This window comes from Pseudorasbora parva, chromosome 8 (genome assembly GCF_024679245.1).
Source record: "Pseudorasbora parva isolate DD20220531a chromosome 8, ASM2467924v1, whole genome shotgun sequence".
NCBI lineage: Eukaryota > Metazoa > Chordata > Actinopteri > Cypriniformes > Gobionidae > Pseudorasbora > Pseudorasbora parva.
Window position 1 is genome coordinate 10,953,298 of NC_090179.1, and position 27,861 is coordinate 10,981,158.

Below are 27,861 nucleotides of genomic sequence, written 5' to 3' on the forward strand. Positions count from 1 at the left end.
AAGCGATGTTTTAAAATACAACTAAACCAGTTTATTTTCTCTTTTGACAAACTATTCGAAAAAAATACTTTCTCTGTGATGTTGGAATAGGCCTAGGTCTTTTTTAAGTATCACATCAGGCATGTAACAATCATGCAGTGCAATGATCCAGATGAAGCTTCTTATCAAACAAAGACAATTATATTTATCTTTCATTTGTGAATATTTGTATGCTAGTATCACACTTGCCATTTTTAATAGTCTTTACTATTGCCTAATGCATCCCAATCCAGCTAAGTTATCATTTGTTTCCCCTTTTTATGTCTTTTTCCCTATATTATTTTTGGCTCAATTAAATCGATATCGATTAAAGTTTATCGTCGTTGCTTCTTCCCTATACAGATACAATCCAAACATGTTCTTTGTAGGAATTATGTGGGGCACAAAACTCTGCGTAAATTCAAGAGGCCTAGAGTAAGAAAGCAGTGACATTGTATAAGAAAAAGTGTTTCCTATTTATTGCGATACACATTTTTCCCCCATTGCCTATTCTTAGTCGTATGATCAAGATTACTGTTCGCATTTTATTTGCCCGGCGGTATTTGTTTTTAGGTAAAGATTCCTATCTGGTCGTTGTCAGTGCAAGTTTGTGCAAATCATTTTAAGCATTTTTACTAAACGTCTGACTAAACTTATTTGTTTTCTTTTGACAAACCTACATTTCAAACGATTCACCTCCAATGTTCCACAACCACAGGGAAAACATTTTGTTTTGCAACACTCCTGAAACCTAATCTTAGTGAATTTTTCTCACCTAGAACACAAAACTTTGTTCATACCAAACAAGTACGTTTTACACATGTTGACTATTTAACTATTTTTGTAGGTATCATGACATTTTAGAGGAATTACTAAAAGATTAAAACACCAAGAATCACAATGTTTGTTGATGATGTGATTGTCATATTTAGTTACATTTCAGATGACCGTTTTGTTTGTTGAAATTTTTTGGCAAAGGCTCTTCTTTGAGCACCATCAACATTATAGGAATAAATGAAAATTAAGAAATGACACGACAGTCTTTCTATTTGACAGTGTTTGACTAAAGTGATATTTCTTTTACTGTCACTACAGTCTCAGTTCATCTACGATGAGGAATCACATGAACCGTCACCGTGAAAAGTAAGTCTGCTGTTCTACAGCTGAAACATATACGCCTGTTGCATTCATTAAAGTTTGCGCTTGTTAAACAAAGTTAGACTCCTCTTATAAAGGTTATAGACACATTTTGAACATTAGCCTTATACGCGTTTTATCCATGCACAAATCTCTATGTAATTCGAGAAGTACATTTACGAAATTATCATTTTATAATCAATTTAGGAAAAAAACATTCACAAGCAATTGTGAAAGTTTGTTATTTTGGATTTGTAAATAATGACTTTTACTACTCCACCAGATAGGCATGAGGTTTAGATGATTTTAAATGTGTGACCAAACTCTTCTTTTGACAAACCAACATTTCAAATTATGTAACGAATCGTTTCTTTCAACATCCCACTTGACATTAAAGATTGTGACGTGTCGTCAACTATCATCGACATCTGACCCTGACGTCCGACACATCGGTTGTAATAAACAAGATGTGCTAAAAATTCCATCTGATTTGTTAGCGGGATAATACCGCATCAACATAACCTGTTCCTGTTTTAGGTTCTAGGTCAATTCAAGCATAATCTTTATGCAACAATTAGTACGCGTGCACAATTTACCACAAATGTTTACCGCGGATAAGATAAGAGACATTCAGCTATAATGAAATCATAATACAGAAATCCTTTCTTCTGATCTATTGTAAAAGTTTGTAAAGTAGATTTTTCCCTACCAGTAGAGGACAGTTTTACATTTTGTTTCGAAGACTACACTTTGAGCAGAGTCAAACAGGCATAATACAGCATTAAAAAAAATTCAACTATGTTATTTTAGGGGGTCTGTCTGCATAATGCGTCAACATGAAAAGCGAGTCTCGTGTTCTTTGAAATATTAAGGTTACCATCCACAGAACAGGGGTTAGAAGCCGTGACATGATTAATCTCACTAAGTGTGTTAAAGCGGCTGGTGTTTTATGGCTATCGAAAGCACCACATTCTTGTTAGTCACATCAAAGCCCCTACCTACTGAATTTAGTATTTAGGAAACGGTCTGCAACTCTAGCGTTACAATGACTACTGAAACATCTTTGGTGGGTGTAACACAGACAAGAAGTTCTGTTGAAACGGAAGAAAACCTTCCTTACGCACTACAGAAAAAACAGAGGATCCATTTGACCAAGTTTCTTCATGAAGATGAAGATTTTGTCAAACAGGAATTTCTGCTAGGTGACGTTTATATCGGGGGGTTTGTTTTTGACAAGACATCACACACGGTCAAACTCTACGCCATGGAATTTTTTGAAGAAGAACTTACATCGGAGACACCTTGTGTGCTTTTCTCCGCTAAAGACTGGTCATTTTTCTACAACCGTGTTTGGAGCGATCTTAATGGGGTTGCTAGTAAAACCTATTACATAAACGAATGGGATGGAGCGACGCCCAATGTGAGGTACAAGGTGACAAAGGACAGTAAGGAACCAAAGCCTGATGATTACGTACTCGTATCAACCTGCAGGAACAAGACGCTACATGAACAAAACCGCCTTAAGTTGCGTAAATGTTATGAGGAGGCTGAAATTCGAAATTCAAAGTATTGGCTTCAAAGCAGCAGTGATTCCGACTCTGATAATGACTTCCCAATTCCAGAGGACTACCCTTTCGAATGCTGTACAAAGAGTCTTGTCCTCTTGTGGAGTGACATGCCTATGCTGCACAGCACCTTTTCACTAATAGACATGTTCTTTAAGCTGAGTTATATGTTGAGTGATACTGAATGATCAATCAATCAATCAATCAATCAATCAATCAATCAGTATTGGCGTATTACATGGTTAAGTCCTTTGTATTGAAAATATTAATACGTTTCAGTAAAACCATGCAGTATTTTAGCAATTACATTGTAATTGTAATGTTCCTTGTTTTGTGTTACTTGACATTATCTTAGTTTTTTTGTTTATTGGAACCAATTTCAATACCCTCTATGTTACAAACTTAATAATAATTCACTCAAATTGTAGAATATTGTTTAAAATTGTTTGTATTTTTTGAAAAACATTAAAATTATTATTGATGTGTTACATAAAATATGCGCATTGTGTTTTAATTTTTCTTGAGACAAATTAATATGACTATGTCAGTAAAAGTCTTTAACTGAAAATATCATCTTAGCATTATCTTAAAAGTCTGCACAAAAAGAAATTTCAACACTATCTAATTTCTGTTTTTTGTTTTGTTTTGTAAATCATAACTGGACTGCGTTACAATTATACACTTCTCTCTGGTAACATGTAGGACTTTTAACATGCGGGTACTTGTAGGACACAATCTGTAGGCGCATTTTCCAAAACTCGAATCACAATTCGCGCAACGACCTTCTGTTCTTACCACACATTAACACAATCCATGTTGGTTTCACACAATATCCAGTCATTTAAAATAATTCTAAAATGCATACATTTTCTGTGCACACATGCTTAGCCAATACCAAAAATCATGGTTTCTTCCGGTCTTATTTACAAATGCTTAAACAGTACGTCACAAATGAAGAGCTAATGGTCCAATCTTTAAATATAGTATAAAGCCTCTACTTCTGTAATAATACTGTTTGTAACAAGCTCAGACATTGTTCATAAAATAATCACAATTGATTGAACCTTTTATTTTTTAATAAACCGTTTCTGGACCTTGATACACTTAAGCTCTCTCCTAAAGTTGAAGAACAAGCTGCTCAAGCAAGCTCTTTGAAAAACAAGCTGCTTGGTTGACTTGTTTCTTTTTTTGTACTGTGAATGTTCATAGGCATTTATATGCCTTATTGACTTGCTTTTTTTAATTATTTACCCTGTGACATCTAAAATGTTCATTGTGTGCAACCTTTACACTTACATTTCTATTAGTTGCATGTACTGCACATTATTTAATAACGAGGGTTTCCATCATTTTGATAACTGTTTTGAAAAAATATTTTTACATTTTAAACATTTCAGAATTTTATTTCAGGTTTTTTGTTAGTTTAAAAGGCTTTCCAAGTGTTCTGATACTGAGATGACACTATCTATGCATATAACTGCTAGTTCCAATATCTGTTTAATATGTCATTGAACGCTGATGTTTATCATCACTCAAGCTGTTTAAACCTTTCAACTGATTTCAAGCATTATTATAACAGTAACATTTAATTAAATTTAAAACAATTACCAGCATATCATAAAACAAGTAAAATGTATTTAAAAGAGCTAATTATTTTAAGTAATTACATTAATTACATCAGACTTGTAAGTAAAAAATACTTTATATAACTTAACAGGACAAGTTACATTTAATTATTACTTTGTAAATTTTACTCCGCATAGTTCAGTAGATTTCCATATCTGTAAAATTTACATAAAAAAATATTAGAGCAAAAACTTGCCAAAATCTACATTTCAAAATGTAACCAATGGAATCAAAACACAGCAAAACAAATTCAAAATGTAATCATTCCGTCAAAACTCTATCAAAACACTAACTATTGATGTCATTATGAAAAAACTACAGGTAGAACACAGTACAATAGGAATGCCATTGTTTTTGTATTGTTCAGTTTAATTTTACTGTAAGCCATTCTACACATTCTCTCCTCCAACATAGGTTAGCAATAATATTTCTTTACAAGTTATACAAGGATCAACATTTTTTTATTTTATTTAAAGAAACTATTCTTATTTAAAGAAGCAATAGAGTCCTATTTTTCCAAGTAATGGAAAGAAATTCTAGCCTGACAAGCCAGACCCACATCAAGATGTCCCATCCCATTCGTTTATGTATTTGGTCTGGAAACTCACCAGACAGGGCTCAATCTGAGGGGCGGAATAAACGGTCGTCTTTCAAACTCCCTCTGCACGCGATAGGATAGCGCTACAACCAACCAGAGCAACGACAGAGCTCGCTGACAAGTTTTTGCTCTAATATTTTTTTATGTAAATTTTACAGATATGGAAATCTACTGAACTATGCGGAGTAAAATTTACAAAGTAATAATTAAATGTAACTTGTCCTGTTAAGTTATATAAAGTATTTTTTACTTACAAGTCTGATGTAATTAATGTAATTACTTAAAATAATTAGCTCTTTTAAATACATTTTACTTGTTTTATGATATGCTGGTAATTGTTTTAAATTTAATTAAATGTTACTGTTATAATAATGCTTGAAATCAGTTGAAAGGTTTAAACAGCTTGAGTGATGATAAACATCAGCGTTCAATGACATATTAAACAGATATTGGAACTAGCAGTTATATGCATAGATAGTGTCATCTCAGTATCAGAACACTTGGAAAGCCTTTTAAACTAACAAAAAACCTGAAATAAAATTCTGAAATGTTTAAAATGTAAAAATATTTTTTCAAAACAGTTATCAAAATGATGGAAACCCTCGTTATTAAATAATGTGCAGTACATGCAACTAATAGAAATGTAAGTGTAAAGGTTGCACACAATGAACATTTTAGATGTCACAGGGTAAATAATTAAAAAAAGCAAGTCAATAAGGCATATAAATGCCTATGAACATTCACAGTACAAAAAAAGAAACAAGTCAACCAAGCAGCTTGTTTTTCAAAGAGCTTGCTTGAGCAGCTTGTTCTTCAACTTTAGGAGAGAGCTTAAGTGTATCAAGGTCCAGAAACGGTTTATTAAAAAATAAAAGGTTCAATCAATTGTGATTATTTTATGAACAATGTCTGAGCTTGTTACAAACAGTATTATTACAGAAGTAGAGGCTTTATACTATATTTAAAGATTGGACCATTAGCTCTTCATTTGTGACGTACTGTTTAAGCATTTGTAAATAAGACCGGAAGAAACCATGATTTTTGGTATTGGCTAAGCATGTGTGCACAGAAAATGTATGCATTTTAGAATTATTTTAAATGACTGGATATTGTGTGAAACCAACATGGATTGTGTTAATGTGTGGTAAGAACAGAAGGTCGTTGCGCGAATTGTGATTCGAGTTTTGGAAAATGCGCCTACAGATTGTGTCCTACAAGTACCCGCATGTTAAAAGTCCTACATGTTACCAGAGAGAAGTGTATAATTGTAACGCAGTCCAGTTATGATTTACAAAACAAAACAAAAAACAGAAATTAGATAGTGTTGAAATTTCTTTTTGTGCAGACTTTTAAGATAATGCTAAGATGATATTTTCAGTTAAAGACTTTTACTGACATAGTCATATTAATTTGTCTCAAGAAAAATTAAAACACAATGCGCATATTTTATGTAACACATCAATAATAATTTTAATGTTTTTCAAAAAATACAAACAATTTTAAACAATATTCTACAATTTGAGTGAATTATTATTAAGTTTGTAACATAGAGGGTATTGAAATTGGTTCCAATAAACAAAAAAACTAAGATAATGTCAAGTAACACAAAACAAGGAACATTACAATTACAATGTAATTGCTAAAATACTGCATGGTTTTACTGAAACGTATTAATATTTTCAATACAAAGGACTTAACCATGTAATACGCCAATACTGATTGATTGATTGATTGATTGATTGATTGATCATTCAGTATCACTCAACATATAACTCAGCTTAAAGAACATGTCTATTAGTGAAAAGGTGCTGTGCAGCATAGGCATGTCACTCCACAAGAGGACAAGACTCTTTGTACAGCATTCGAAAGGGTAGTCCTCTGGAATTGGGAAGTCATTATCAGAGTCGGAATCACTGCTGCTTTGAAGCCAATACTTTGAATTTCGAATTTCAGCCTCCTCATAACATTTACGCAACTTAAGGCGGTTTTGTTCATGTAGCGTCTTGTTCCTGCAGGTTGATACGAGTACGTAATCATCAGGCTTTGGTTCCTTACTGTCCTTTGTCACCTTGTACCTCACATTGGGCGTCGCTCCATCCCATTCGTTTATGTAATAGGTTTTACTAGCAACCCCATTAAGATCGCTCCAAACACGGTTGTAGAAAAATGACCAGTCTTTAGCGGAGAAAAGCACACAAGGTGTCTCCGATGTAAGTTCTTCTTCAAAAAATTCCATGGCGTAGAGTTTGACCGTGTGTGATGTCTTGTCAAAAACAAACCCCCCGATATAAACGTCACCTAGCAGAAATTCCTGTTTGACAAAATCTTCATCTTCATGAAGAAACTTGGTCAAATGGATCCTCTGTTTTTTCTGTAGTGCGTAAGGAAGGTTTTCTTCCGTTTCAACAGAACTTCTTGTCTGTGTTACACCCACCAAAGATGTTTCAGTAGTCATTGTAACGCTAGAGTTGCAGACCGTTTCCTAAATACTAAATTCAGTAGGTAGGGGCTTTGATGTGACTAACAAGAATGTGGTGCTTTCGATAGCCATAAAACACCAGCCGCTTTAACACACTTAGTGAGATTAATCATGTCACGGCTTCTAACCCCTGTTCTGTGGATGGTAACCTTAATATTTCAAAGAACACGAGACTCGCTTTTCATGTTGACGCATTATGCAGACAGACCCCCTAAAATAACATAGTTGAATTTTTTTTAATGCTGTATTATGCCTGTTTGACTCTGCTCAAAGTGTAGTCTTCGAAACAAAATGTAAAACTGTCCTCTACTGGTAGGGAAAAATCTACTTTACAAACTTTTACAATAGATCAGAAGAAAGGATTTCTGTATTATGATTTCATTATAGCTGAATGTCTCTTATCTTATCCGCGGTAAACATTTGTGGTAAATTGTGCACGCGTACTAATTGTTGCATAAAGATTATGCTTGAATTGACCTAGAACCTAAAACAGGAACAGGTTATGTTGATGCGGTATTATCCCGCTAACAAATCAGATGGAATTTTTAGCACATCTTGTTTATTACAACCGATGTGTCGGACGTCAGGGTCAGATGTCGATGATAGTTGACGACACGTCACAATCTTTAATGTCAAGTGGGATGTTGAAAGAAACGATTCGTTACATAATTTGAAATGTTGGTTTGTCAAAAGAAGAGTTTGGTCACACATTTAAAATCATCTAAACCTCATGCCTATCTGGTGGAGTAGTAAAAGTCATTATTTACAAATCCAAAATAACAAACTTTCACAATTGCTTGTGAATGTTTTTTTCCTAAATTGATTATAAAATGATAATTTCGTAAATGTACTTCTCGAATTACATAGAGATTTGTGCATGGATAAAACGCGTATAAGGCTAATGTTCAAAATGTGTCTATAACCTTTATAAGAGGAGTCTAACTTTGTTTAACAAGCGCAAACTTTAATGAATGCAACAGGCGTATATGTTTCAGCTGTAGAACAGCAGACTTACTTTTCACGGTGACGGTTCATGTGATTCCTCATCGTAGATGAACTGAGACTGTAGTGACAGTAAAAGAAATATCACTTTAGTCAAACACTGTCAAATAGAAAGACTGTCGTGTCATTTCTTAATTTTCATTTATTCCTATAATGTTGATGGTGCTCAAAGAAGAGCCTTTGCCAAAAAATTTCAACAAACAAAACGGTCATCTGAAATGTAACTAAATATGACAATCACATCATCAACAAACATTGTGATTCTTGGTGTTTTAATCTTTTAGTAATTCCTCTAAAATGTCATGATACCTACAAAAATAGTTAAATAGTCAACATGTGTAAAACGTACTTGTTTGGTATGAACAAAGTTTTGTGTTCTAGGTGAGAAAAATTCACTAAGATTAGGTTTCAGGAGTGTTGCAAAACAAAATGTTTTCCCTGTGGTTGTGGAACATTGGAGGTGAATCGTTTGAAATGTAGGTTTGTCAAAAGAAAACAAATAAGTTTAGTCAGACGTTTAGTAAAAATGCTTAAAATGATTTGCACAAACTTGCACTGACAACGACCAGATAGGAATCTTTACCTAAAAACAAATACCGCCGGGCAAATAAAATGCGAACAGTAATCTTGATCATACGACTAAGAATAGGCAATGGGGGAAAAATGTGTATCGCAATAAATAGGAAACACTTTTTCTTATACAATGTCACTGCTTTCTTACTCTAGGCCTCTTGAATTTACGCAGAGTTTTGTGCCCCACATAATTCCTACAAAGAACATGTTTGGATTGTATCTGTATAGGGAAGAAGCAACGACGATAAACTTTAATCGATATCGATTTAATTGAGCCAAAAATAATATAGGGAAAAAGACATAAAAAGGGGAAACAAATGATAACTTAGCTGGATTGGGATGCATTAGGCAATAGTAAAGACTATTAAAAATGGCAAGTGTGATACTAGCATACAAATATTCACAAATGAAAGATAAATATAATTGTCTTTGTTTGATAAGAAGCTTCATCTGGATCATTGCACTGCATGATTGTTACATGCCTGATGTGATACTTAAAAAAGACCTAGGCCTATTCCAACATCACAGAGAAAGTATTTTTTTCGAATAGTTTGTCAAAAGAGAAAATAAACTGGTTTAGTTGTATTTTAAAACATCGCTTTTTTTCCTTAAAATCAAATGTTTTTGGTAGCGTGATTGTCTTGTTTCATAATGTATTAACTACATATTTATCAGGCTGGTAAAAGTAACGTTGCAGAAATAAGAAAAGTACATTTCATAAAACAAAACGCACCAATTAATGGCATTGTGTCCGAACACAACGGGTATGAAGATACATTTGATAAACTTTTTCTTCAAATTTTAAAGCAAGATTATCTTTTGGAAAAGTGTAATACAGTGTTTGATTTTGCTCTCTTACATATGCAGTGTATCTTACAGTTGTGTGCATGCAGCAAACATTATTGTCAACTAGGAGTTTAACTGATATTGAAACTTTGTAGAACTAAGAAAAGTAAAATATAGATCCATAAGACATACCATCTTAAAAATGTAAGTTTAATTGTAAGGTTTTTAAGCACAATTTTAAATGTTAAAGATTCACTCTGGGCTGTTTTGTGAATAACAATTGAAATGAATCACTGTCTTTAACACCCTGCAAAATCGTTGGGGTCAAAGGACAATCTCCCTGCTAGTCATCCGCTCTCTCCAAAGTCTGTTCATGCTGGCCAACAGACAAACTGTCTCAACGACATGGTTATATTTTCAAAATTCTACACATTTTGAGTAGATAACTGATAGTATATTTTATGTAAAGTGTATGTTTCCACACTGATGAAGACCAGTTTGGAAGACACAAGAAAATCAAAATCATATGCCACTTACAATCCTAGATCAAGCTACCATAAAATGTTTGACTATTGTAGTAGTATAAGATATGACCGGTTATTATTTAAAATTTAAAGTAAGATCGTGCTTAGACATAAGACGAGTAAAATTAAACTTTTCTTAAGCTGGGTCTTTGACCACGGAGGAGGACAAACTTTGTCAATGTGTTTTATAGCATGGGGTTCATACAAGGTTAATAGTTTAAGACCTGCTTTGAATATTTGTAGAAATAAGATCTAAGATTTTACATTTTAAACAAGCTAAAGTTTTTTGAACAGACGATTTTAGTAAGAATATACTTTAGGTTGAATTTAAGGGAAATCATTCCTACAATGTGGCATCAGATCTTATACGGTTGTCTCATAGGTAGATAAAGAAGATACGACTTTATTTAAACTTTAAAGATTGGATTTAGATCTCATTTAAACTTTAAAGATTATACTTTGAAAGAAAATTAGTACAAACTAAAAATTGGCTCTGGAAAGGCATTGGCAGACAAACTTAACATGTCCTGTAACATGATGTACACTACGGAGGGGGTTTTGGCTTAAACTATTTGCTTTTTATCTTCTTCAACTCTCTAAAAATGAAAGGTATTTTTATATTTATTTATTTTTATATTTATTATTATATTTCGCTAAAACTTTAACTAAAAGTGTTCAAATAATTTTGTAACATATTTGTTATTATTCATTTAAAATACAGAAAAGTTAATTTTATAGAACCAATTACCGTGTTTGTGTGCGTGTGCGTTTCAGGTATTCCCCTGATCAAAATTTGACCCATGAGCAAAACAGCTTATAAATTATATTAATTAATTTATTATTTAATTATTTTTTAAAAGATGTGGAAAGTTAGATGCAGACTCTCTAAATATTATGATTATGATATTACTAAATAATATCTCTAGATTATTTTTGTGAACCCGTTTCATACATTGTGTTGCTTCATAAGCAGTATGTTTTTCTTCAACTCTATAAACATTTAACCTGTGTCATTTAATTGACCTGTGTCATGACCTGTGAGGCCCTATAGTCCAACTCCAACAGATGAGGAACGTTTCAAAATGGATAATTGTGCCATATATTAGGCGAGGTCTGAAGCGGATGGCAACAAGGTGTCAGGAATACACACCCGCAAACCCCAGCCCACGGGTAAGAGCGGCTGCTTCGGGAGACATTCAGGAAATAGGATGCCTGGATGATATGGGAACTTTGTTTTTAAAAGATGTGAAATGTTAGACGCAGACTGTCTAAATATTACTAAATAATATCTCTAAATGATTTTGTGTGAACCGTTTCATACATTGTATTGCTTTATAAGCAGTGTGTTTTTTACTTCGAATCTATAAACGCTTTTTGATGCAATTTGCAATTTTTTTTTTGTGACTCCATTTTATTTAAAACTGAAATGGTTGGTTCAGGGTTTTTTAAATATTGTTTTTATTAAACTATTTTATAAACATTCAACTTTTGCGGGGTAGATTTTCGTTTATATTATTTGAAAAGAAGAGAATGCTTGTGAGAGATACACTTCACAGTACAGCATGATAATATGGTATGAGGAGGAGGAGGGTCCTGATAGCCCGAACTTCAAAGGATAAAACTTTCCGTCACAAATATATATCATAACCTCTTCAAAGGATAAAAAAACACCATATATTATCATTATTAACGACTTCATATATTATTAACGACTTCAAAACATCATATATTATACCCTCTTCAAAGGATAAAACTTTCCGTCACAAATATATCATACCCACTTCAAAGGATAAAACCATCTGTCAAGACATTATATATTATACCGGTAATCCCCATAACCCCCGGAAGGTCAAAGGGCACGTGATAAATTATACCCGTAATCCCCATAAACCCCGGAAGGTCAAAGGGCACGTCATAAATTATACCCCTAATCCCCATAACCCCCGGAAGGTGAAAAGGTCACGTCATAAATCATACCGGAAACCCCTCCATGACCGTGACCCCGGAAGTTCAATCGGGCAAAAGGTCAAAAGGTCAAAGCCATAAATCTTTTTGTCATAAGGTGCATCCTATTACTACTGTTGTCGTTTCCCCCTTCCGTGAAACGCTGGATCCCTTCCCGGATTACCTGTACCGACCTCCCGAGTCACAGCTGCTCACAGCCTGCCCGTGTCGCCAACAGAGCCTCTCTCACTGCTCTGTCTTATCCGGACTTCTTCACTGTTCTGAGTTTTGACTTCTGTGACACTATCCGTCAAATAAACTGAATTACTTGCTTTTGAATCCTGCCTCTGTGAATCCGTTACAATGCAGCGAGGCAACACGGGCTCTCCTGGTCTAGCAGCCAGGCCTTTCAAATTATCATCCAACCAGCACGCCAAATACGCATAATCTTACTCTATTTAATTTGATGTAAGTGTGAACTCGTGAAGTGAAGTTTTATTAACTAATTTCGGGAGGAGCACGATCAGATAATTAAACAAAGGAGCATGTCTGATAACGTAACCTAATCAAGCCAGGTGGAGCACGTCCAGACAAATTAATCCAACACGAGTGGAGCATACTTAACTAATCAATCATCATCATCAGGTGGAGCGCATATATACAGCTGCCTTACCTTCCTCCAGTTGACAGTTTCTTAGCATCCCTCCACCACCCCATCTCCTCACTATGATTCAATAAAACTTTTATCAGACTTCTACTAAACCAATCTAATACAGACCAGTTTTAGACCATCCCTATCACGGGGGGGGATACTCTGGGTTCGGCCAAAAATCCAAGCCCGGAGCCCTCCCCCGGACAGCACGCCAAATACGCATAATCTTACTCTATTTAATTTGATGTAAGTGTGAACTCGTGAACTGAAAATAATTGAATTTCTTTCAAACTTTTGAGAGTAAGTACCACTGGGGTTCCTCAGGGTTCGGTGCTTGGACCTTTCCTCTTCTCGATATACTCAACAACGCTTCACACTTAAACATATAAAACATCATCACTACACAAATGACTTGAGCCCCTTTCACACTTCGATTCCGGCAAATACACGGATAATGCGACCCGGCATTTGTTCCCGGGCCTCTAGATTTGGTCCATTCACACTGCCAGCGAAATGGCGTAATATGTGCGCTTTCACACACAACCCGTAACGGTCCCGGGTCAAGTTGACACGTCACATCTGGATGTGAAGTATAACGGCGAGCAATCTCATCTTCAGCACGGATAGTAAGGAGCTCTGTGGTCTCGACTTGTGTCCAGTTTGCTTTTTAGTGTCTTTTGTATACGAACACTCTCTGCGTTTAAAATACCGACTAGCTCTTCTGGCACTGCAGGGTTGTATTATTGAAAAAACAAGCTCTAGGAGTCGCACGATAACTACGTACACGTTGCAGCATTAGTTTTGGCTTTTGTTCACACAGCGCTCGTCCCGGATCGAACCCCGTAATGTTACTAGGTCCCCGACCCGGGTTCAATTCGGTAGTCAATTCTGGGACGTGGTTGCTTTCACACAGAAGGCGACTCGGCAATGTTGTGGGAATATTGCGGGTCTGACGTGCAGTGTGAAAGGGGGTTTGTTGAAGTCAACAATAAATTAAACTTTTTTAATTAATACACATTCCTGGTCTTATTGTGATTGATTCATTGGTGCTTTTTACATAGAAGATTAAAAATGATCCAACACTTATTTTTTGACTCTTTAAACGAAAACAAAGAGGTTTTATTTGATACAGTGGTTAAATTATCAAGAAATAAAGCTTCAACTTCTGACATTTCCAAACAGCAATGCAGTAAGGACCAGTGTTGTGCAAGTTACTTCCAAACTGTAATATATTATAGATTACTTATTACTACTATTTAAAAGTAATTCTTTACATTACAATATTACTGTCTCAGAATTGTAATGCGTCACATTACTCCTCTATTACTTTTGAGTTACTTTCACCAAAATAACTACAGAAGTAGCTCTTAACATGCTAAGATGTATGCTACCAGGCGATATGATGAACCATAATGACTGTGGCCTAGGCTAACAATAGAGAATTGTCTCAAGGCAATGCAAGAAATCATGACAGACAGAATCACAAATGATCCAATTCTGTTCTAAGTATTGTAGAGGTAAAGTGAAAGCATATCTGGGAATAGCTTCTGTTCATAGACACAGCAGAACTGTGTGTAAACTCTAAGTTATGACTATGTGCATTTGTTCTTTTCTTATTGTTGAGACATTGATAGTTATTTCGGTTTTAGACAAAGGTTGCATTTGACTGCATTTACATTTGACTATTAGCCTACGTTTTTGTTCTTATCTGTGATAAACTAAGCAATGCGCATCCATTTCGCGAATGTACAGTAGTGAAGGTGGGGACATTTTCCCACGGTTAATCAAAGTGTGATGTGACAACATCGGTAATAACGGTATCTGGGCTTTTAAATCACTAATTATATCTAACCGAAAGGAACATGCACACTGCCGCTCAGGCATTAATAACGGCCGGATTCATTTCAAAGCTAGTGCTTTCAGTAGCTGTGTCTCATTTCGTTATATTTTAAAGGCTGCATCCTCCGGAGGACACATCCTGTGTAGGATGCAGTATACGGAGTGTCCTCAATCAGAATTAAACGAGATGTCCTTCGTAGGACACACAGGCAGGAAGTATCACGTTGCTATGCCAACACATTCAGCCTCGTTGCGCTCTCACGCCAGTTTATATGAATGAAAATTATTTATAACTTGAAAATTACTATGAAATGTTTCTTGTCTTGACAGCAATGTGCTGTTCTAAACGTTTAAAAAGCACTAAAGCGTTTTAATCCTGTTCACCACAACTATCAGTTTGAGGTAATAGAGCTTAAAAATAAAAACAAGCTTGAATTATATTTTAAACACCACACCTACGCTCGCATGTATATCTGGCAGTGGTGCAGTTTTTTCATATAATATAAAAATATATATATGACGGTTGTTAACGGCGACGCAAAGAATTATTGGTTATCTCCAGCCGCGAAGGCTACACCTCATGCACACTCCGAAATCCTGTGAAAGAAGGTTGCATTCGAAGGTCGCATTTGAAGTGTCCTACTCATTTTTTTGAAATGAGACGGCCTTATGACGTATGCACCCTTCAAATGCGGCCTCTGGAGGACGCAGCCTTCTGAAATGAGACACAGCTAATGAATTCCTATGAAAGTTATGCTTCGATATGAACTGAAAACGCGCCAGTGCGCGCACACGGTGAATGACAGCTCGTCAGTAAATGCGTGCTTTGTGCGGCCAAGCAGATTTTAGTTTCGGTTTAAAATTAGCCTATTATTCTTAATGAAAAACACAACACAATGACAAACTCCCTTTATTAGGCGATTTTTCATTTCACTTTAAAACCAAATGTTCCGCGATCATCTGTCAGCTCAAGATCTGACTCCTGTTGCGATGCTCTTTCGTATGATTCTTAGCATACATCTTCAGTTTTTATTTGAACGGCCTGTTCTCTAACTGAACTAAATTACTTTATTACTATAAAAAATCAAAACCACGTTGTGCAGAAGTCTTATTCTGTCATCTTCACCCAAGTGTTTAGTTTGGCTCAGCAGCGCGCGCCTCTTTCGTCCGTTTTTGGACGTGCTCGCCATTGTGCTTTTCTTTTAAACTAAAGAGCCTTTAAAGGGATACTTCTCTGCCTTTTCATATTAAACTGTTATTCCCTTAATTTAAACGAGTTGATACATACCTCTCTCGTCTCAGTGCATGCACTTAATCTCTCTGACACGCAGTGACGATCTGATAGCATTTAGCTTAGCACCCTAAGCCCAGTTGATTCACTATGGTACCAAACAGAGATCAAGTTAGAAGTACCAAACACCTCCACGTTTCCCCTATTTAAATACAGTTACACAAGTAGTTGAACGATCAAGTATGGTGACAAAATAAAACGTGGCGCATTTCTAATCGGATTAAAAAGGAGAACTATAATGTATGGCGGATTAGCACTTCTGAGAGTACTTCGGTTCGGCGCAGTAAAAAGTCCCGGCCGAAACATCTTTCCTCACACCTCCCCCTCACTCTCTCATTTCTGTCAATAGGGAGATGTGAGGGAAGATGTTTCGGCCGGGACTTTTTACTGCACCGAGCCAAAGTACTCTCAGAAGTGCTAATCCGCCATACGTTATAGTTCTCCTTTTTAATCCGATTAGAGAAGTACCACGTTTTATTTTGTCACCATACTTGATCGTTCAACTATTCGTGTAACTATTTAAATAGGGAAAAGATGGAGGTGTTTGGTACTTCTAACTTGATCTCTGTTTGGTTCCATAGTGAATGAACTGGACTTTTTTGTGTGTAAGATTGTTAATATAAGGGGAAAGATTTTAACTATGCAACCGTCTACTACAAGATAGCATCAGACAGAGAATTGTAGTCACTGAGGAAAAAATTCCTTCAAGAAAAAGTGTCACATTGTGAGGAATTGTAGAAGAATTGACTAATTCATTAAATCATCTATATCAACAAACATGTATACTCGACCCTACTGACTAAGCTACTGAAAGAGATGCTTCCAGAGGTCATAGATCCTCATTAATTAATCTTTGTCATTAGGATATGTACCGAAAACTTTTAAGCTAGCTATTATTAAACTTCTTAATAAAAAAACGCAACTTGATCCTACAGATTTAGTAAATTACAGGCCAATCTCAAATCTAACCTTTCTGTCAAAAATACTAGAAAAGGCAGTGCCATCACAACTATGCTCCTTTTTAGAAAGAAGAGGATTTCCAGTCAGGATTTGAACCATATCATATTAGTATTAATTAATGATATTAGTCAAATTATATTGCATTAGTGGAATTGCATTGACATGGTTTAAATCATACTTATCTGACCATAATCAGTCTCAGTGTCCATTGTTTTTCACCCTGTATATGCTACCACCGGGAGATATCATTAGGAAGCATGGCGTTAGTTTTCACTGTTATGCTGACGATACTCAGCTCTATATTTCTTCACGCCCTGATGAAAATTGCCAATTCACAAGATTAATGGAATTCATAGCTGATATAAAAAATTATATCAAAAAATACGGCCGTATCCGGGCCGTATCCAGATCAGTCCAAATGGTGTACCTGCGATATACACGACCAACGCAGCCTGAAGTGTCTGCGAGAGACTGTTTCAACTACTTTCCTCTGTGATGGCCCATCGACACAATATCCGGATCTCACGAAAAATGCGTATAAATAGTAGGAGTGTGCAATGTCGTGGAATGTATACGCCAAAACTCCTTTTGGCGTGCATATGATACGCTGTTTTTTGCGTGCATATGATATGCACTTTATGGCGTATTATACATACGAACCCCCCACCCCACGACCCTTAACCTACCCAAGAGAGCGTGTCATATATACGCCATAAAGTGCATATCATATGCACGCGAAAAACAGCGTATCATATGCACGCCAAAATGAGTTTTGGCGTATACATTCCACGACATTGCACACTCGTACTATTTATACGCATTTATTTGTGACACGTTTCTGGTGTTATGACTTTCTAATTTTCAATGGAACTGGACAAATATTCTGAAAACTATAATGATTGATGTCATATAATGATGATATATGACTTCTGACTTGAAATGTCACTAGAATTATAATCAAACACTGTTTTTTCTTTGGCCAGAGGAGAACTGGCATCCCGACTAGCCTGGTTTCTCCCAAGGTTTTCTCCTTCATTATGTCACCCGATGGAGTTTTGGTTCCTTGTCACCTCTGTAGCCTTTGGCTTTTGGCTCAGTTCATATTACTGATCCGCCCGCACTGACACCATGATAATTCGAAATGAGCTGGATGAGATCATTTTCTCAAAACTGAAAATAACGTAATTATTCAATTGCTTTGAGTTTTATGAACTTGTTTTTTATTTATTTATTATTATTTAGACAAACTTTAATTTAACTGAAACTGGGCTGGAATTTCTATTTCCCAGCATGCTTTGCCATGACAATCAAAAGGCCAAAATTAAGTATTATGTTTCTTGTGTAAGATTAACATTAAGTGGGAGATATAGTAGTTTAGAAGAGTTTCTGTTATGTTTTTTGTGTTTTGGAGGGTAACCATCATGGTGACGAGTGGTGCATGAGCTTAGTTTTTATGTATTATATTGCTGGTTCTCATTCAGCAGGTGCTATGCTAATGATACCAGAGCATTGTGTGATTGGTTGGTGCGAACCATGCCCAAACCCCAAAAGCATTACAAAGATGCACAAAGCTGGAAAAGGCATTTCTGAAGGGGCTCATGAATCCATGAATACAACAGGCAAGAAAAGACCTAAGGACTATCACTAAAGACCGCTAGAAAAGAAGAAAAAAACTGAACAAGAATGGTGTTCAGGACAACATAAAGGAAACCCCTGCTGCCAAAATCTAAAACATTAAGACATGTTTTGTGTTTGATCGAGGTCAGCTGAATGTGCCAGTAGCGTGCAGGAACATGCTCTGTGGTTTAGAGGGAAAAGAACACCAGCACCAAAACCTTCAAAACTGTGAAACATAGAAGGATCACCACCGTTTACCCCAGGAGCTGGACACTTTGTCATCATTGAAGGAAAAATACATTCAAAAGTGTATCAAGACATGTTACATGCAGGAATGTCAGGACAGCAGCTCATTTTATTGTAGCATCACCCTATTACCCAAATCACACAAATAAATCAACGAAATGCTTTTACAGCAAGTTTAGTAATTAAAGGTCCCGTTCTTTGCGATTCCATCTTTTAAACTTTAGTTAGTGTGTAATGTTGCTATTAGAGCATAAATAAAACCTGTAAAATTATAACGCTCAAAGTTCAATGCCAAGCGTGTTATTTTATTTAACAGAAGTTCCCTTTCAAAGCCCACAGCGAACGGCCGGTTTGGACTACAGCAGGAAGTGCAGGGATGTAATGACGTCACTAGAACCGTTTGTTGACTAACCCTCCGCCCACAAGAACACGCAAAATAGGGGGCGTGGTCTCGTTGCTCCCCCACGTGGAGAAGAGCGCGCATTCAGCGCTTGCATCTCCCCGTTATGGTAAGAGGCGGGACCTTTCCGGCAAAGTGCGCTAAGCTGCTGTCCAATCACAACACGGGAAGCGCTGGCCCAATCAGAACTCGTTACGTGTTTCTGAAGGAGGGACTTCATAGAACAAGGAAATCATCAGGCCGTTTTTAGGACAGAGGAAACAGCGCTGTACAGATAAGTCAATTGTGTGAAAAATACTGTCTTTTTACACACGAAACATGAACTCATGTTATATTGCACACTGTAAACATAATCAGAGCTTCGAAAACACGCGAAGAACGGGACCTTTATATTTTTTTTTAATTCACCCTGCACTTTGAATGATTACTCAGCATATTCAATAAAAACGTAAAAAGAGTAATTGTTTGTGTGCCATTAGTTTAGCCAGTTGCACCACATTTAATAAGTAATCAATGCAGAAATGCTGTTATTTTCAAAAGGGTTCACATAAATATTCTTGCCATTATACAGTCAAATGAAGCAATAAAACTGCACATTTTCAATTGCACATTTATTAATGCATTTTTCTTTGAAATACAATCAATAAATAGATTTGTAACTGACAAAAACCAATTAACCACAACACAAGCCAAAATATACAATTATGGTACAAGTAATAAATAAACACCAAATCTGTTGATGGCATCATGATCATAAAGCTTAAACCAGTGTCCTGCTATTTGTTAGGAATGTTTACATGTCAGCTCAATACAAATAAAAGCATTTGAATGCCATTAAACAAGAAATTGTAAATGTAAAACAGATGTGAACTGTTTAACGGAACAGTGAATGTTATTTTTTAGTTTTTAAAAGAATCACTGAGTTTAGGCCAGAGGTCTTCAGGCCTGCGGCAGGGGGTTGAAGACCTCTTCTTTAGGCCACTCTTGAAAATCCAGTGACTGTGTAAAGATGTTGATGTAAAGCTGTTAGTTTAACTGACAGCATGTAGAAAGATGGCCACCACCTTGTTGCAGACTACTAGCCAGCATGTGATTCCAACACCACCTGAGATTAAAAAAAGAAGCAAAAAAACTATTTAAAACACTCTAAAAACTCAATTTTATCCAGACAGCATGTAAATCATGCAATTATTTCTGTCAAATTGTTATACTTTTTAAATCAATCATTTAAATCTTAGTGGCCATTGAATACCGTCAGTGACTGGGACATACCAGCAACTCCAGAAGGAAAGGCTACTAGTCTCTCCAGTGGAGCAATCCATTTATTGGGCACAACTGTGACCGGATCTGCGTAATACTTCAATATGAGTGAGATCATGAGGGCCGCCTAACAACAGACAGTAAAAAATAGAACATCATGCCATTATGAGAGAATACATGCAGATACATCAATCATATTAACACTGTAAAGTGACATATATTCTGAAATAATAGTCAGAAATAATTAATTTGAGATGAAAGCATTAATTCAACCTTTAGACAAAATTGAGTCTGCATGTGTGTTAGTGGTAGAGGAATATCATATTTTGGTATCATACAGTATGATAATATATAGTTTTATTTTTCATATAGTATGATAACATAAATTTGTATTTATCATATAATATGATACAGTATTGTGGCTCATATAGTATGATAATATATGATAAATAAAACTATATATTATCATACTATATGAGCCACAATACTGTATCATATTATATGATAAATACAAATGTATGTTATCATACTATATGAAAAATAAAACTATATAGTATGATAATAATATAGTATTGTGGCTCATATAGTATAATATATAGTTTTATTTATCATATAGTATGATAATAAATAGTATTGTGGCTCATATAGTATGATAATTATAGTCTAATTTATCATACAGTATGAGAATATATAGTCTTGTGTCTCATACAGTATGATAATATATAGTATTGTGGCTCATACTGTACTAGTATAGTCTAATTTATCATACAGTATGAGAATATATAGTCTTGTGTCTCATACAGTATGATAATATATAGTATTGTGGCTCATACTGTATGAGTATAGTCTTATTTATCACACAGTATAAGAATATATAGTATTATGTCTCATACAGTATGATAGTATTGTGGCTCATGTAGTATGACGCAATTTGGTGGAGTTACTGGTATATACAGTGAGGAAAATAAGTATTTGAACACCCTGCTATTTTGCAAGTTCTCCCACTTGGAAATCATGGAGGGGTCTGAAATTGTAATTGTAGGTGCATGTCCACTGTGAGAGACATAATCTAAAAAAAAATCCAGAAATCACAATATATGATTTTTTTAACTATTTTTTTGTCTGGTAGAGCTGCAAATAAGTATTTGAACACCTGTCTATCAGCTGGAATTCTGACTCTCAAAGACCTGTTAGTCTGCCTTTAAAATGTCCACCTCCACTCCATTTATTATCCTAAATTAGATCACCTGTTTGAGGTCGTTAGCTCCATAGAGACACCTGCCCACCCCATACAATCAGTAAGAATCCAACTACTAACATGGCCAAGACCAAAGAGCTGTCCAAAGACACTAGAGACAATATTGTACACCTCCACAAGGCTGGAAAGGGCTACAGGGAAATTGTCAAGCAACTTGGTGAAAAAAGGTCCATTGTTGGAGCAATCATTAGAAAATGGAAGAAGCTAAACATGACAGTCAATCTCCCTCGGACTGGGGCACCATGCAAGATCTCACCTCGTGGGGTCTCAATGATCCTAAGAAATGTGAGAAATCAGCCCAGAGCTCCACGGGAGGAGCTGGTCAATGACCTGAAAAGAGCTGGGACCCCCGTTTCCAAGGTTAATGTTGGTAATACACTAAGAAGTCATGGTTTGAAATCATGCATGGCATGGAAGGTTCCCCTGCTTAAACCAGCACATGTCCAGGCCCGTCTTAAGTTTGCCAATGACCATTTGGATGATCCAGAGGAGTCATGGGAGAAAGGCATGTGGTCAGATGAGACCAAAATATAACTTTTTGGTCATAAATTTCACTAAACGTGTTTGAAGGAAGAAGAATGATGAGTACCATCCCAAGAACACCATCCCTACTGTGACGCATGGGGGTGGTAGCATCATGCTTTGAGGGTGCTTTTCTGCACATTGGACAGGATGACCTGGGCCATGTACTGTGAGATTTTGGGGAACAACCTCCTTCCCTCAGTTAGAGCATTGAAGATGGGTCGAGGGTGGGTCTTCCAACATGACAATGACCCGAAGCACACAGCCAGAATAACCAAGGCGTAGGGATGGGCATTTTCCCAAAATATTGAATTTGAATATTTGGGCTCATAAAAATCAAATATTTTAATGGTATTTTGAGAAAATGAGAGAGACGATTTTTTTTTATTAACATGTCGTCACCATTTCTGGACAAGCTTATGATTAGGCAATGTGCACAACACGCTTACGTTATATCTTAAGGTTTTCAAAACATTAAAAAGTCTGTAAAAAAACTATGCCTAAAGAACAAAAGCATCATAAGCTCAAGCAGTGCAAGCTGAAAGAAACACGAAGGCCCCGATCACACAGAACGCGTTTTTGCAGCGAGAGGCGCCTTTTTTGAATGGATTTCGGTAGGCAGAGAGCGTAATGCGCGCTGCTTATGCGCCCCGGGCGCCTCGCGTTTTAACCGCTTGCTGCGCCTCGCGTTTTTGAAGGAGCGCTCCGAGTGCATGAAGTTGAAAAAAAGTCAACTCTGAGCGGAAAAGCGTGCAAAGTCTTCGCGCTTATTTTCTGTTGTCCAATCGAAAGAATGAAGAGGCGGGCCTTCCGTTGTGTTGACCGTTACATTGATTTGACTGACAGTACAGGTGATTTGAGGGTTGCCTAGAAACATTAAAGCGCACAGCTCTTTTGAAAGAAAAAACTTCGACCAAAAAAGGGAGTGCAGTGCGCCTCGCGTTTTCGAACCTGAAAAACGCGTTATGTGTGATCGGGGCCTAATAAAGCAGAGCTGCAGTTATCGTGCAAAACGTACATACACACACACACGCGCGCAAATCTGTATGTATTGTTTTACATTTTCATGTTGAGAGAGAAACTATAATGATATTATTCTCGGGTAAGAAAATGCGCCCCGCTGAGAGACGTTGCGGAGACAAAGATAACAGTTATGTGAAGTTTAAGTGAAGCACTTTGTGTTTTCTGTTCTTAAACCCTCAACAGACTTGAAGGAAACATTTGTCTCGAGATCTTTTTGCTATCATAAGTTATCTCGCTCTCACTCGGGGTACAGATGCGCTTACCTGCACTTGTGATGGAGTGATCTGTCTTTCCTCATTCGGCCGGTGTTTGGATGTATTTCTCATTTGTGGTGGTGATATTATGATAACTCAGTTTCAGTAATTGATTTAATCAGAACTCTATTTTGTAAGATCCTTTTCAATTTTCATCTAAGTAACTCCAAAAATCGCGAGGCAGACGACAACACTGTGATCAAATTCACTCAACTTATTAACATGCTCCACAGTGCCAGCCAGTGGATTTATTTATAACTGCGAGATTTAGAGGGATTTATCATAGATTCAGTGCATTTACAGACAGCAAATCAACGCCGTAAAATTATAATATTATTTTTAGTTTTCGAATACTAATTACAGATTGAATATTCAACTATTTGTGCACAACCCTACAAAGGAGTGGCTCTGTAAGAAGCATATCAAGGTTCTGGCGTGGCCTAGCCAGTCTCCAGACCTAAAATCAATAGAGAATCTTTAGAGGAAGCTCAAACTCCGTGTTTCTCAGCGACAGGCCCGAAGCATGACTGATCTAGAGAAGATCTGTATGGAGGAGTGGGCCAAAATCCCTCCTGCAGTGTGTGCAAACCTGGTGAAAAACTACAGGAAACGTCTGACCTCTGTAATTGCAAATAAAGGCTACCGTACCAAATATTAACATTGATTTTCTCAGGTGTTCAAATAATTATTTGCAGCTGTATCATACAAATAAATATTGTTAAAAAATCATACATTGTGATTTCTGGATTTTTTTGGGGGGGATTATGTCTCTCACAGTGGACATGCACCTACGATGACAATTTCAGACCCCTCCATGATTTCCAAGTGGGAGAACTTGCAAAATAGCAGGGTGTTCAAATACTTATTTTCCTCACTGTATATAGCCAAAAGACGACATTCCGATCGTTTGTGATGTAAGTCAATGAAATCTTTATTACACTATAACAGACTACTTACATAAAATGGACATAAATGTCACTCCACATGATTTTTCTAAAAAAAAATGTGTATGGATAATTTTCTTTAATGCTCATCTTGAAACATTACTAGCAATATAAAAGTTATTCTTACATTTACTATTTTAAAAATATGTATATATTTTTTCAAACCAAAAAAGATGAATTTAGCACAATGTGAAGGTGTTTTTAAATATTAAAAGGCCTCCTACTTAGATTGTGTACAGCAGGTTTCAAGATCATGTTAAAATTTGCATATAAATAAAGATACAGTAGGCTATGTGGGGTTAATACACAAATTAAAAGTGATCCTAACTCACCTGTGAAATGTAAAATACGATATTCACAATCCATTTCATTTTTGCTTGCTGTGCAGTTCTTGATTTGACTGTAAAAACAAAATAAAACAATTATAAACAAAGGTTTCTGTGAATAAAAAGCAATCGTGTCTCTTCAGAAAATTTTGAAAATGACTAAATTCATATAAATTAGTTTTACGATCACTTTGCGATGAACTTTTTGAAGTGTCATAGTGGTAGTTGTGTAGCGGTCAATGGAGAGAAAGAAAGCTCTCATATTTCATCAAAAAGATCTTCATTTGTATTCTGAAGATGAATGAAAGTCTAACGGTTTTGGAGCAACAGGAGGGAGAGAAATTAATTAATAATAATAATAATGCGTTCAATTTATATAGCGCTTTTCAAGGCACTCAAAGCGCTTTACATAATTACAATATTCATTTTTGGGTTAACTCTTGCTTTAGTCTCTTCACTGGAGTTTTGAAGATGAACAAGTCTTATGGGATTGGAAAGAGCAATTGATGATAGATTCTTAAATTTTGGGTAAACAAATCCTTTAACAAGTTATGACCATGCTTTACACCAGTAACTGTGGCTACACTAGACATGAAGGACAGCGACAGGCAGCAGCTGAGCCATTTGTCTTCCTTCATGAATACTGAAGTCGTTATCTGAAACCCACCTGCCATTTTCAACACTTGGCCTGAGACTTTGAATTCTCCACTGCCAAGTGAAGAAACTTTTGGTTCCTCAGTTCTCGCCCCACTATGGCAATCACACAAACTAGCTCACCAAAGCAATTTTAGAAAGTTTAACGTTAGTTTGACTTTCATCAGATGTGCGGGTGGCTGTAAATATCTTAACACATGCTGCCCTTTGCTCCTTGGTTTCAATATATCAATATTACACATGTTGCGACACTATTTGGCTGTTTTGTGGGCTCCTTTCTGTGTTGTGCTGGTTTGAAAGCAATCACAATTTTGTTTACCAAGAGTCTTCAGCTGATCAGTCCTCTTGTTGATCTTGCGTTCCAGTCTAGCGTATCTGGCAAACTCGTCCATCATGCTGATGGAAGACAGCTCCATCCTCATGTTCTGGATCTCTGTCCTCATCTCCATCTCCTGATCAGCATCTTTCTGAAAGATCTTCGACAGCTACGAGAACAAACATAAAATCTTATATTGTACACTCAATAATTTTCGATGCATTAGAATGTACTCAAAGCTTTTACACTGAATATCCCTCAAGGGATATTTATTGTTATTATGAAGACCTATGAAAGACATAAAAGTTTGTTTTCCATTTGTTGCAATGGAATAAAGAAATTAAAAAAAGGCAAAATTGCAATGTTTACCTTACAATTTTGACTCATTTCTCACAAATCCGAGTTTATATCTCGCATGCAGTTTTGACATTTCCCTCTCAATTACAAGTTTATATCAGAGTTTTGACCTTTTCCTCTAAATTGCGAGTTTATATCACACAGTTGTGACTTTTTCCCCGCTCAAAAGCGAGTCTATATCTCAGTTTGGACCTTTTCCTCCTCAATTCTGTGTTTATCTCACAGTTTTTACTTTTCTCCTCACAATTGTAAGTTTACATCTCATAAATGTTTTTTCCCCTGCCATGGAATAACAAAATAAAAAGTTAATTGTGACTTTTTACCCCTCCTCACAACTGCAACAACTTTATATCTCACATGTTTGACTTTTATATATGTTTCACATGTTTGACAATATAAATTACAAGTTTATATTACAGTTTTTACTTTTTTTCCTCTCAATAGCGAGTTTATATCTCACAGAATTGAATTTTTCCCTCTCAATTACAAGTTCATACCTCACAGTTTTAACTTTTTCCCCTCTCAATAGCGAGTTTATATCTCAAGTTTGGACTTTTTCCTTATCAGTTCTGTGTCTCACAGTTCTGACTTTTCTCCTCTCACTTGGAAGTTTATAGTGAGTTAACATCTCACAATTCTGACGTTTTCCCCTCCTCACAACTGCAACAAGTCTCTATAACACTTTTATATTTATATGACATTGCAATAACAACAGTGATCTAGACATTAAGAAACCAGACATTAGCAATGTTTTTTTTATATATACAGTACCATAGTAAAACTATATGATGTTGTTTTTACATATGGAGTACCATGTACATGAAATGCCATGTTATATTAATAAATGAACAATCAGTACCATTGTGTACATCCAGGTAACATTGTCTAATTCATGAAATGGCAATTTTTACTGGTTTGTGAAAATATTAATAGCCCACATCAAACGTTTGTTTGGTACTAGTACTATTGACCGCTAATTGGTGTTCATGAATGGGTTTTACTTAGTTAAAGCTAGAGAATGGTGGTAGTTTAACAGAGCAGCTTTTGTTTGCTGTGACTAGCTACATGAAGCTCCTGTAGGGGTAGCAGACATGCTGTCTCACACTAATAATGGCGTCACATCACGACGAATACACTTTTGAAAATATAGATGTGCTTACGCGTCCCTAAAACTCTTTTGAATCAATACTTACAAATGAAGAAATAGATGGGAGGAATGTTTTGACGAGGTTGCACAGAAACACACAGCTCAGTACAAGGAACCAGTTAAACCCGGCAGCCATTTTCTTTTCATCACCCTGATCCTCCCCCAATAATAATAACACACTATAGCGCTGCTTTTCACCGGTTCTTCAAGTTACATATTTAAAGTATACTTATATTATAGGGGAAAAAATATGCAACGACATTCAATTATCTGAAAAAGTAATGTTTATAAGACAAAACACGTTTTTTATTTATTAAACGACATGTTTCTTTAAATGCATTGCAATGATATGCAACGCACTTAATATATATGTTTGTAAGCAGTACTAAGGATATATTTACATGCTCACGGAAACAACAAATGCAGAAAGTGGCGCCTAAACTACATACACGCAAATCTATGATTGACACCTCAACCTATCCACACGGGCACTTTGCTTTGGTTTGAAATATGGTTGCCAAGACGTTTCAGCCAATCACGGCT

The 27,861-nt window shown here is 36.0% G+C and overlaps 1 protein-coding gene across 1 annotated transcript; it reads right to left on the reverse strand.

Annotated features, from left to right (window-relative positions):
- Window positions 1-19,851: 19,851 nt before the first annotated feature.
- Window positions 19,852-27,509, reverse strand: get1 (guided entry of tail-anchored proteins factor 1). The gene is made up of 5 exons (XM_067450088.1): window positions 27,365-27,509; window positions 25,818-25,983; window positions 24,851-24,918; window positions 20,530-20,644; window positions 19,852-20,362 (listed from the first exon to the last, which is right to left on the reverse strand). The coding sequence occupies exons 1-5, from the start codon at window positions 27,452-27,454 to the stop codon at window positions 20,289-20,291; spliced, it is 513 nt and encodes a 170-aa protein (XP_067306189.1). The 5' UTR covers window positions 27,455-27,509; the 3' UTR covers window positions 19,852-20,288.
- Window positions 27,510-27,861: the final 352 nt, after the last annotated feature.